This window comes from Polistes fuscatus, unplaced genomic scaffold (assembly GCF_010416935.1).
Source record: "Polistes fuscatus isolate 324 unplaced genomic scaffold, CU_Pfus_HIC Scaffold13, whole genome shotgun sequence".
Classification (NCBI taxonomy): Eukaryota; Metazoa; Arthropoda; class Insecta; order Hymenoptera; family Vespidae; genus Polistes; species Polistes fuscatus.
The window spans coordinates 5,326,581-5,338,675 of record NW_025113031.1 but is presented as its reverse complement, the minus strand read 5'-3'; the positions used below and the strand labels follow the sequence as shown (position 1 = coordinate 5,338,675).

The following is a 12,095-nucleotide window of genomic DNA, read 5'->3' as shown; positions in this document are numbered from 1 at the left end:
TTTGCTGGTTAATAAAATATACCTCTATATATCCAGCGAAATAGTATGCACGTGTTACGATCAGAAAACGACGATATGGCACGAATAACGTGCCAAGTTTGTTAATAAATAATAAAACGGGCGTATAATATTGTTTTTTCTTTCTTTTCGCGTAGCTCGATGAATTATTACGATTATTTTATTATAAATTATGATTCGAATCGATGGATTTCGCATGTGATAAAATGATAAAACGGTAAAGAAAGCTCATTAGTTAGGTCATTCATTAGTGTTCAGCCGTACCTTGGAAGATCTTACTTTCGTATCATTTGAATTTAAAGTTGATAGTAACGATAAGATAATCCGACATACGGGGTGCTTGTACCGGATGACGAGAAAGAACCCAAATAGAGGAATAGATGCGGAAGAGACTTTGAATATATTTATTTAACTGACCATTATACATACTTACGTCGTTATTCGTGTCCTGCGGTGTCTTTGGTGGCGTCGCCGATGACTGAACACCAAGAAATAACAATGACTTGTTAATTAATGACAAGTGGACGAACCGCATGCATACGGAAGAGAAAATGTAAAGATAGACGAAGATTCGCGAACCGCTCCGAACGAATCTTTTTACTTTTACTCCTTACTCCTTACTTTTTCTTTATTTTCTTTAATTATATATTACTAAACCGTAATCAAATATCGCGGAAGTAAATTTTCTTATATAGTTGCATATATAGTATATGTATATATATATATTTATCGTATATTACATTCCGCATGCAACGTTTCATTCACGAACAAGTAAGTATACGTATTTTCTTCTTCGAAGTCCTCCTTTTATTTCTTTTTCTTTCCGGTTGAGCGAACGAAGCGAGCATTTTGTTAATCACTGTGACAAATATGAAGTAAATCAACGATCAATGATAATAATGCACGAATAACTCGAGCGTCTGAATTTTAGTTTTAATTGATCGGTTATTACTCGCTTCTTCCTTGATCTATCTATGAATCTGTCTTATATTACGAACATAATAATGCATAAAAAACATTAGAGACACTAACGGCACTCTTTTCTAGATTATATTATAATTGAAAAAAATAAGTAAAAAAGTAAATGCATTAGAGTTAAACACGAACATGCTGAAATCAATGTTAAAAATTCCTAATAATAATAATTATAATAAAGTCTCGAATCGTCAAGGATACAAGGCCAATATAATATGTGTGTTTCCGATGAAATATTGAAAAGAAATCTTTTACCTTGACACTTCCACCACCAGGTACGTGCTTGGCGTTATCTTTCGAGCCTACTTTTGGTTTAGCTTTGTCTTTGAAATCCAACTTGACTGTCTCGATCTTTTTATCACCGCCGCCGGGTTTATACGTTGCATTATCCAAAGAGCCCACTTTGGGTTTCGCGTTCCATTGAAGTTTTATTTGAGATATCTGAAATGAAAATTATTATTCAATATAAAAAAGAACGAAAAGAAAAAGGAAGAAAGCATCGTACCCAAGTTTGATTTACGAGCCAAGAACGAAGATAATCAAATCTCGGCAATTATTAGTTGCTCGTTAATTCAATTGGCAAAAACATCAAGATTAAACATTTATTTTCGGTCAATGATCATACTTATTAATGAAAAGCTCACCTTTTTGTCCCCGCCACTGGGCGTGTATTTTTCGTTCTTCGCAGCGATCTTAGGTTGTGCCTTGCTAAAGTCCAACTTTCTGTTTTCTATTTTAACTTTTCCACCACCAGGTTTGTAACTGGCATTTTCCAATGAACCGATTTTCGATCGTACCGTTTTCAAATTCGGCGAAGGTGCTGCGCCAACTTGGACTTTGTTCATCGGCACCTCTGTATCGTTAAACGAACATTCGATTGGGATTATCGGATTGTCGAGGATTTTTTTGTCGATAGAAAAATGACGACTAAACTTACTCTTTTTTTCTTGACTTCCCGTCGATGACGGTGTCTCTGGAGTTTTTGGCAACGATTTGCTAGATTTGCTAGGCGATTTCGTCGGCGATCCAGCTGTCGATCTTTTGTCGCTCTCTTTGGATTTCGATGGTGATTTTTTTGTCGGCGAATCTGCGACTCCATTCGTAGTCGGTGACTAGAATAGATAAATAATATGGGATGGTTAATTTGATACTTGCGATACTTCGATACTTGCAAATATTTGAATATACTTACAACGTTATGTTGGCTCAAATCGTTACTAGTACTGTCATTTTCCGTCTCTGCGAAAATAAATAAATGCGATGCACGCGTTAGATCAAATTTAGGAATTTTTTGCCATAGCAAAAATCCGAAGCAAAATCACGTCGATGCCGGTGAGGATAAAATCAAAATATTCGATAAAATGAATTATAATACAAGTACAAGCGTATAAGAAGAGTGAGAAAAATAAGCGTATCTATTAAAAATTTCATTGCCGGTTCAATAACAAATAGCAAAACATTGAGAACCTCTTTGAAGAATAATGGGGGTGCAAGTAAGTAAACTTTGTTTTACGTTGCAATTGGCAAAACCTTTTTTTCGTTTCTCGCTGTGTAGTAGTTTAACGGGTGTTTGCGCGCGTCGTGGTTTTCCGGTAGGCGTTGTCGGTTTCGAAGTTTCTCGAGAAGAACCTTCCGTTTTTTCCTCCAGGCTTTCCTCCTTCTTGATGATCGAATCCTCGGCGAAGGTAGTTTTTTTCTTTTCGCCCTCGCAAGGTTTCATACTGATCGCTGATTTCGGCGATTTCGGCGATTTCGGCGATTTCGGGGAACCAGGAGAAGACAGAGACCTTCTCTGTCCATTATCAAAACCTTTAACACTTTCTTGAGGGGACTTTGGTGGTGTAGCTAAGGATTCCGGTAGGGATAATTTTTCCTGCGTTTCCAAAGAAGGAGAACTCGCCGGTGCGGTCGGAGCCTGTACTTTCTCCGAACTAGAATCTTTCGACAAAGCCGAGCTCGGTCTGCTGGGTTTTTCTAGATTTAAACTTTCCGATTTATTTTCCGCCTGAACGTCCACGACCGTCGGCGTCGAGGCTCTAGAAATGTCAGAGGATTTTGACGGAGTTTTCGAGTCCTGTTCGAGGTTTTGCATCGTTAAATTATTCGAAGGACTCGGAGTTAATTTTCTTTTATCATCCATTGCGACATCGGCCGAGGGAGATGGCGCGGATGCCGGGGGTGACGTGGGAGAAGGGGAAGGAGATTTGCCAGGAGTTTTCGGTCTCTGTTCTACGGATTGAACGGTCGACGAATCGCTCATAGCTTCCTTATAATCGTCCTCCTCCTCCTTCGCGACGTCCGGGGATGGAGACTTCGATGGTGTTTTTGATGCTTCGTCGGAATTCTTAATTGGCGTCGGAATATTCGAAGGACTTCCAACTGGAGGAGGAGGACTTTGTCGTTTGTTCTCTTTTATGATATCCGGCGACGGAGGAGACTTTGACGGTGTTTTTGGCATTTGATCTACGCTCCGTGGAGTTAAATTATTCGAAAGATTTTCCACATTTCTTAATTTCTCTTCGATTTCATCTTTTTTCACGCTCGACGTGGAATCAGTTTTATCATTCTGACCTGCAGAATGTACGGTTTGCGATTGCGGACTAGCGGGACACTTTGCGCTATCTTCTTTCGTTGTTACTTCATCGATTTGAATAGTATCCTTTTCAATTTTCTTTTCCTTCGATTCGTCTTCCACTGTTTCGCTCTTCTTGTTTTCTTCATGAATTTTCATATCAACGACCGAGGAACGTTCATTTTTCATTTCATCAATTTTATCTTCCATTTTGCTCGATGCGGGTCTACTGCTGGAAGATTCCTTCTTTGCTTCGTCTTTAACGTCGCCAATTTGATCATTTTTAGTAGGAGCAGACTTATCCTCCTCGATGGAATCATTTTTATTCGACGTTTTATCTTCCGACTTGTCCAAGAACGAAGATCTACTCGAAGCTTCTTTTTCTCCAGGCTGCTCGTTATCGTCGTTTACAGGAACGATCATTCGTTCGGGTGATTTTCTCTCCGATTTGGTATCGATCGTAGCCGTTCCTGGCCGAGTTACCGATTTACCGCTATCCTCCATTTTTTGTCCTATTTTTGGAGATACCGAAGAGGAGTCCGATAGGGATTCTTTGGTACGGTCAGCGTTGCCATTTTTCTGCGGTGATTTGTCTTTATTGGGAGGTAAATTGTCACCCGGGCGTGGCGACTTATCGGTGTCGGAAAGCGTGCTACCATTTTGTCTAGGCGACTTTTCGGTATCCATCACAACGTCGTCATCGTCGTCATCGTTCTCCCCGCTGCCGCGAACGTCAGCTTTCTTTTTTTGAATCGAATTCTCTCGGACGAGATCGCTCTTCTCTTCGTCCAAGTCCGGCATTTTTTCTATGATTATACGAGGACGTACAGATTGGTTGTTCTCCTTATTGGATAATTGACACGGTCTTGCTGCGTTTAAGGACGGATCATTCCTCGGTCTTTGCGGCACCGAGTTTTTAAGCGGCCTCGGTGAATTGAAATTTTGCCCTTGCGATTGATTTGTGCTTGCCGATGCGGACGAATTCAAGATCCTTTGTTCCGTTCTCTGTTCGATGACGTTTCTTTGATAATTTGGCCTGGGCCCTACCGGTTGCGCAACCGGAGGTGCTCCTCCGCTCGCTGGATTCGCTACTCTGACTCCAGGGGTCCCGGGAAATCTTGGACTTTGAGATATCGTTACTGGATTTTGTCTAGTTTGTATTTGCCTAGGTTGCGAATGCACTTGGTTGTTTCCAGGAGGCCTCGGTGAAAGCCCGTGCGGTCGAACTTGTACGAGTTGTTGTTGTTGTTGTTGTTGGCTTGATTTAGAGTGGCCTATGGACGAATGACTTTCTAAACCGTAAATAGGGTGTTGTTGCGCTTGTTGTCCTGCAGGACGGTTACCTCCTATAGGGCCATTATTTACTGGATATCTTGGAAATCCGGTAGGAGTAACTTGGGCTCTTGCTTGAAAGCCTTGCGTTAGAGGTGCACTCTGCTTTACCTACGAGAAAGAACGTTTCATCTCGCATTTACTTCAAACTCAAACTTTCCGATTGCTATTTGGGAATGCAAACATCTGTTTGATATTTTTGGAACTCTCGCAATTTCCTCACCGATATATTTTTCCTAATGTTCCAAGTTTTTAAACTGATGTGCCAACTAGATTATGTTTATCTATAATTACGTAAATTAAATGTTCTTTCCTATTACATTTCTTTCTGTTTTTATAGGTCGAATAAAAAAAAAACAAATACAATTACTTCAACTTTGTAAAGAGGAAACAATTGACTACTACGTCTAATTACGTTGGAAATATCTCTAACGAGAATATGAACTTTGGAGAAATCTTAAGTCTTTTGAATATTGGGCTTTCGCATGTTCCACATCACGTACGTCATGCGCGTATCCTTATGCAGTAAAGGGTAAACGCACCCCACGTATTCGCTCAAACGTGCACGCTGCTCCTTAATCCGTATGTTTGCCCTTCCTTCCTTCCTTTCGTACATTGTACAAGTCTGACGAATTCGCTCCCCCATTTTGAAGGCTTTGCTATTTTAGCATAACAATCGTCGGCAGTTGTGCTCCTAAATAATATTTCCTTTCTCTTTCTTTTTTTTTCTCCCCACTAATAAGAACGAGTGTGGCAAACTTCTATTGTGCAGTCGCGTTTTTTTCAAACGACTAAATAATTATGGATTTTAATTTGGGGCTATTACGAGATAAATAAAAGTTATTTCCAAACTAGAGTATAATATTCATCAAAAACGTAAAAATAACGTAAAATAGTAAAAATCCTGTTCCTCGCGTGTAATAGGATTTGATCTATTTATCGCTATAGATATCTGTTCGTCATCCATCAACTATTTCGAAAGGATATTTTACACGGCATCGAGATCGGTAATTGGTTGGAAATAAGAGAAAAGTGTAAGGGTGTTCGGTCGTGCAAAGCGGAGAAATTGGGATGCGCGATATCGGCCCTGGGCTCATCGATCTCTCGATAATGCGAGACGACGGTGACGTCTCGAGAAACATTTCCACGGTACCTGCCACCGCTTGCTTAACTTTGCTTTCGTTATGGGATCGAACCACGAATAACTCTAGTCCAGATACACCGCTATCGATATCCATCACGATTCCTAGAGACCTTTTAACTTGGCGTGACTCGAGAAAACCCTTTTCTTCAATGCCCGCAACTATCTCGCATATTTGTTTCTATCTTTCGTTAATTCTTTGCATCTCGTTGGAACTACTCTTTGCCAAATTTACTTAAAACAAAAATAAAACGAACGCGAATAACTGCACCCAAGTTTTCTCATCTACGTGGGTTGCGATGAATGATTTTTGATACATTTTAATATTGCCGTTTGATTGTCTTTTTTTTTTTTTTTGTTTTTTTTGTATCTGCTTACCGTGCTCGCACCGCGAATCAAAGCAGCATTGTTAGTCGTTGTTTCTTGCGGATCCATTGTTGTTCGTTCGTATTTCTGTTGTAATAGACACTTTTAGATCGATTTGTTCATCTTGTAGCTTCTGACAAAATGGTCCTCCATGGAACCTGTTGCGTATCAACAACAGTCACTCGATTTGACTGTGAATAGAGTCAACGTGCACGATACCAATAACGTGGCTACATCTTGAATCATGATTTTATCGGTGTAGTGCAAAACAGGATATGGGTGTCCTGTTCGTGATATCGGCAGTCTAACTTTTACCAGCGTGTATCAATATTATTATTTGAACTTTTTAGCTTCCTCTACTGAGAGGATTCTTCCAAGTATACTCTAGATTGATATTCTGTCAATAATTGCTTCTAAAAGGAATATAACATTATTTTTTTATTTTATAATACCCTGATATCTCTTGGAAGATTCCTGTTCTTTCGTGTATCGACGAATCGCGCGTAGTAAGTTTCGTGCATAAAAGCTTAGACATTTAAATCTCGCAAGTATTGCGAATAATTCATAGTAATCAGGTACACGGTTTACCCGACAGCTATAGGCGCCTACTTTAATATGTACCTACAATGCGTGTGCAACGAGGGTAACCTTCAATTATAAATTACCTCCCGCATTCTACGTGTCTTTTCTCATTATTACGTGCTCGTACATTTACAAGGTTGTAGTGATCATGGGTATCAATTAAATACGATATTTACGTGCTTTTCCTATTCCGTGGCTTTTTGTCGTCGTAGGTGACGTCGTACTACTGTAATATATTCATCGTATCGGATATAAATGATAATAAACTGACGCCATTGACGAAGATGATATGTTACGTTTGTAAATTTCCATTTATAATGAATAATTAAGAGTTATGTAAGGGTCAAATAACGACGAAATTCGTTTATCGTCAATTATTGAACGAGATGATATTTATCATCGAAAAGTGCAGTCAGTACGGATAGCGTTTTGCATTTGAAAGTAGCCTTCGTACGATCGATAGAATAAATTTCAATAGTTTGAACCGTAGACTGTACTCTTCCCCGAGGAATATGAAATTTTTCGGAATAATTAGGTGCGAGTTTTAGAACGCATTTCGAAAGATGCAATTTACAGTTAGACTGTAAACCTCGGAGGAATCATTTTGCGGGAGCTTTAACGTTGCTCGCTTGCATGATAAATAATGGTAAATATCGTTTGCGGCCCGTTAAACTGCCGCACGTTCTTAACAAGTTACAAGAAACGGAAAGCAAAGACGGCTAAAGGGGTAAATGTAAACGGAGGAAGACACGCGAACCGTCATAACTGCCGAGGCACAATGAAAGATCGCGTTACCGTCTTACTACCGGCGATTGACCTTGGCAAATACGAACACGTTCACCTAGTACCTTGGTATCCAACTTTGCGTTTTCGATTTAATATAATACCGAACGCGATTTATATATTTGCAGGTATATATGTATATTAAACCATTCGTTCGGAAAAACATCGAACAGAGACGCGAAGTACTTAGACGAGTGATAATAATCGACGGATCTTGTCGTTAGGGTTGAACTTTTCCACCCTCGGTAAAGTCACGTTCTATGTTAAAAAAGTCGCGACGAGTGTTAACCTTCAGACGTTCTTGCTTTTTTATCGTCCCTTTTTATCCTTCGGCACCGTTATTTTTTCCTTTTTTTTTCTTTTTGCTTCATTATAATAGTCTGAGAATAAGAACTGAATTAATTCAGTTCACGCACCTTTTCGATTCTTATCCTATAACAGGGTGTATCGTTCACTCGGACGACTTCTGGGATCGAAATCTGCGAGGTCTGTGGTTCGCGCAAGTTCTATAGAAACTTAAACATTAGGATGATTCATAGGCGAATACGATTCGGTGAGACTGACAATTTTATCAGGAGACACCGATCGCGATCGTGCACGCTAGTGTGAATCATAGAACGCTGATTTGCGTAATAACATTTCTTTGATTTTCTTTATAATTTTCTAATTATTCCATTAATTGATTAAAATCACGGATTATTATTTTACAAAGGAAACGTTTTTATCGGATTCGTTCGCAATTGGTCGATGTTGTCGCAAAGTTGAATCGTAGATCCTATTCGCGGGGTTATTATAATCACGTACGGACGAGCGGGAGAATGGTACTAGTCTTGGACACGTCGCGCCCGTTGAGAGAGAGCGTGTGCGTTCAATTCCATCCTTTTTATGCACGTCGATGGATGGATGTGCCTACTAAGAAGACTCCTATGATTTCCTATCTAATATGCTCCGTCGGCATTATAGGAGTATATAGGTAACTACAGGCCAACTGCCCATTCCTCGAGTTATTGATCGCGCCCGTTGAGAGAGAGAGCGTGTGCGTTCAATTCCATCCTTTTTATGCACGTCGATGGATGGATGTGCCTACTAAGAAGACTCCTATGATTTCCTATCTAATATGGAAAATTAACGCGTTCGCGTGCTTTTTGCGAGGCTTCCAAGAACGAAAATAAAATAGAACAACCTATGAGAAAATAAAAGGCATTAGTTCGTATGGATCGAAAGTCTACCCAGTGATCCTAATTAAAGGACTACCCGACTTTGTTTGATTAGGAAAGTGCAAGGAAACGATCGCGCGATGAATGATGACATTGAGTAAAAGGTTCTATCGATCTTGCCCAACGTTTATGGAAACACCTTAAACCGACAATTTACTTTGGTATCGATAGGAGGTATTTTCCTATCGTCTTAGATTTCCTAGGATTTGTAGCATTCTATTTTAGGAAATGGCAAAAAGTACGATTTGATTAGATACGCTGTCGAAGATAATCGACTAGTGCACTATAGGGGATTAATTTCGCTAGAGGAGACTCGCCTATTGCACTTTTGTGGCTTATTTCGAGCTAACCAAATCGATATACCTATTTGCGACGACATGTTGAGAAGTTACGACGCGTTAATATATGGGTTACAGAATTTACGATGACCTGCCTGTGATTTTTTATTCGTTTTCGCATATTCCAATCGACTTTTTCATCTTCCTCTTAGAAAAATTGGTCTTTTAATTTAGAAAGATCGTTAAAAGGAACGATTAGAAACCAGAATTGTTTTTAACGTTAATAAGAAATGACAACGCACATGAATTACTTGATATAAAAGTACGAGTTCCTGTTGGTTGGCTTGTCTATGCTCGTCGAATGCGGGCGAGACTAATAACGCAGCACAATCGATATTTCAACTGTAAAAAGGAAGAAAAATGAAGGAAGATAAGCGAACTGATGTTGTTTGACGCGTCCAAACAGACGTATATTGCGGAACGTATCTCGTTCCACGGTTGTTCAACGATTAGGCGCAAAATTTAGGAACGAATATCATTTTTGCAATCGGGGAATACGATCTAGATTTTTTTTTTCTAGTAGCGAATTTTCGTCTCGAATTTTTCTACAATTCATAACACGTAGAAATTGTATCGAACGGGTAAAAATGTACGCGCGGATCGAGGGTAACGACAGATAAGGACGGAACTGTCAGCCCGTGTGCGGGTAGGTAGCGCAGTTTTATCGAGAAGGAACATCTTCGAATCACCTGCCGCGATGTTCTACAACGACGATGTGCTATTGTCACGTGGCTATGTTTATCGGATACCACATCGTTGTTTCCCGTATGTTAATCCATTAGTCTCGAGTTTAAAACGTACGTTTATTGCAAATTTCACGTAGATGGAAAGAGTTGTTCTGGTACCCTCGTAACTAAAACTGTTAACAACAACGGAAGAAGATAAAATAGAAATAAAGTCAATTTGTACAAGTTTAATTATCTTGACATAATTGATATAGTATTGACGCCTTTCGAAAAAAAAGAAAAAGTTACTCCATTATCGATCCTCGAAGATTCTAACGCGTTGCGCTTGTCCATTTTTATTTACCAACCATCGTTCCTAATCTTTTATCTTATTTTCTCACGAAGCGTCATCTTCTCGCTAGCACAATGCCCTACGTTAGCCAGCCTAGCCTAGTCATGGAGTCTCGCTCTAAAGCTCCAACATCCGCTGTTTTCTCATACCTTTCATTATTATTTTTTGTTTTTTTTTTTCTTTCCCGTCCACCCTCCGACTTATTCTTTTATCGCGTTCTCGTCTGATATTTTATCCTGTAGTGTCATCGACGGAACCGGCTCGTACAATAGGTCTTACCTTTCGCGAACGTGACTTCGACTCGGTATATTAATCGTTGACATCCTAAAGGTTTTCCCGACCAATGGAAAGAAATATTATGAGAATGTAGGTCAGCCTGGGTTTGTTATAGAACGAGTCTTCTACGATACGAAGCGTCGGTATAATTGAATGCATGTTTTTTGTTTTAACGAACTGTCACCTTAATGTCATCGCGAAGAATAACGAATGATTTGTTATTTTACTCGTAAATTAAAAGATCGAGAACATCGTCGAATGTTTTGTTTGTTCGTTAAACGTTTCTACGATAATTAAGTACAACTGCTACTGCGCGTGAATAAGTGTCGAAGCACTAAATACCTGTGTGCGAGTCGAGTTGGTGCGAGTGCTCGTCGATAAAACACCGACGATTGTCGAACAAGAAGAACAAGAAGAAGAACTAATTTAACTATTGGTCCCTCAACTTGTTTAAATAACACAATTAACGATCTTATTCTTCTAGGGACTCCTGGAGAGTACACTACGCAGCAGCGAGTAGGAAGAGTTGCATAAGAGCTGTCTTATCTCTTATTCAGCCATGACAGATACTACAAAATCGAACAGCAATTTTTACAATGACGCGATCTAACGATTCGCGAACGTTTTTCTCGTTTTAACGATCGCGACGATTTAACGATCATTCGTAGAACAACTTGGTCCCTCTTTCTCTCGAACGAACTAACGAACGACGACGACGACGCGTAAGTCGCGATTCGGTTTAAAGAAAGAAAAAAAATATGATAAAAAATAATATCCACTTTGAAAACTCGCGACATTAAAACAAGATTAATCTTTAGTAGGCCTCCGACCTACGACCTCATTCCACTCTGGTGCACGCTATACCCGGTACGAGGTACAATTTTTAAGGGCACGTACAAATTTTCTCTTGTTCGACGAACCGTAAAAAGAACTACTTAAACGCGGAACGTAAAAATCTGTAAAAAACGTCTCGAGAATTACGCGAGAAGGAGAATAAAGAGAGAGAGAAAAAAAATGCAATTCTTTCGTTGACACACGTCACACGAGTATCCTATCCACCCGGTAGACTCTTCTCGCGTCTTTCCGCACATCGATTCCCGTTTTCACGAACCAGGGAGAAGAATAAAAAAAGGACGATCACTCGAGAATAATCGCGAACTCGGAAAAGCCTCGACGATGATTGTGCGAACTTACCTGGAAAGTTCGGGATATCTAGGTCTCTCTTTCTCTCTCTTTTTCTCTTGTTATATATACGTAAAGGTATATCTTCTTTTGGTTTCTTTTGAAATAAACTATCGGAGAGGTGGTCGAATGCTGTCGATAGAGTGGTGTCTCGTGTGTTACTAGAACCGAGCGAGGTCTGAAAGTCCTTGTTCGGTAAGAGGTACGTCGTTTTCTACCCGTCGGTCCGTCTAACGTTCCGTTCCCTACGAACGTGCGCCCCTGTCAGTTTGTCCTGTCGGTGCCTCTGCTCCTGC

The 12,095-nt window shown here is 39.9% G+C and overlaps 1 protein-coding gene across 1 annotated transcript in view; it reads right to left on the bottom strand.

The window, feature by feature from the left end:
- LOC122513949 (microtubule-associated protein futsch) overlaps window positions 1-12,095 on the bottom strand; it is a gene marked incomplete at its 5' end in the record, with an annotated part of 30,863 nt that overhangs the window by 5,055 nt on the left and 13,713 nt on the right. Inside the window, 6 exons of the mRNA XM_043630487.1 lie at window positions 452-496; window positions 1,249-1,434; window positions 1,638-1,846; window positions 1,931-2,105; window positions 2,186-2,232; window positions 2,524-5,008. Of these exons, the coding sequence (XP_043486422.1) occupies window positions 452-496; window positions 1,249-1,434; window positions 1,638-1,846; window positions 1,931-2,105; window positions 2,186-2,232; window positions 2,524-5,008 (3,147 nt within the window). The remainder of the gene's footprint in view (window positions 1-451; window positions 497-1,248; window positions 1,435-1,637; window positions 1,847-1,930; window positions 2,106-2,185; window positions 2,233-2,523; window positions 5,009-12,095) is intronic.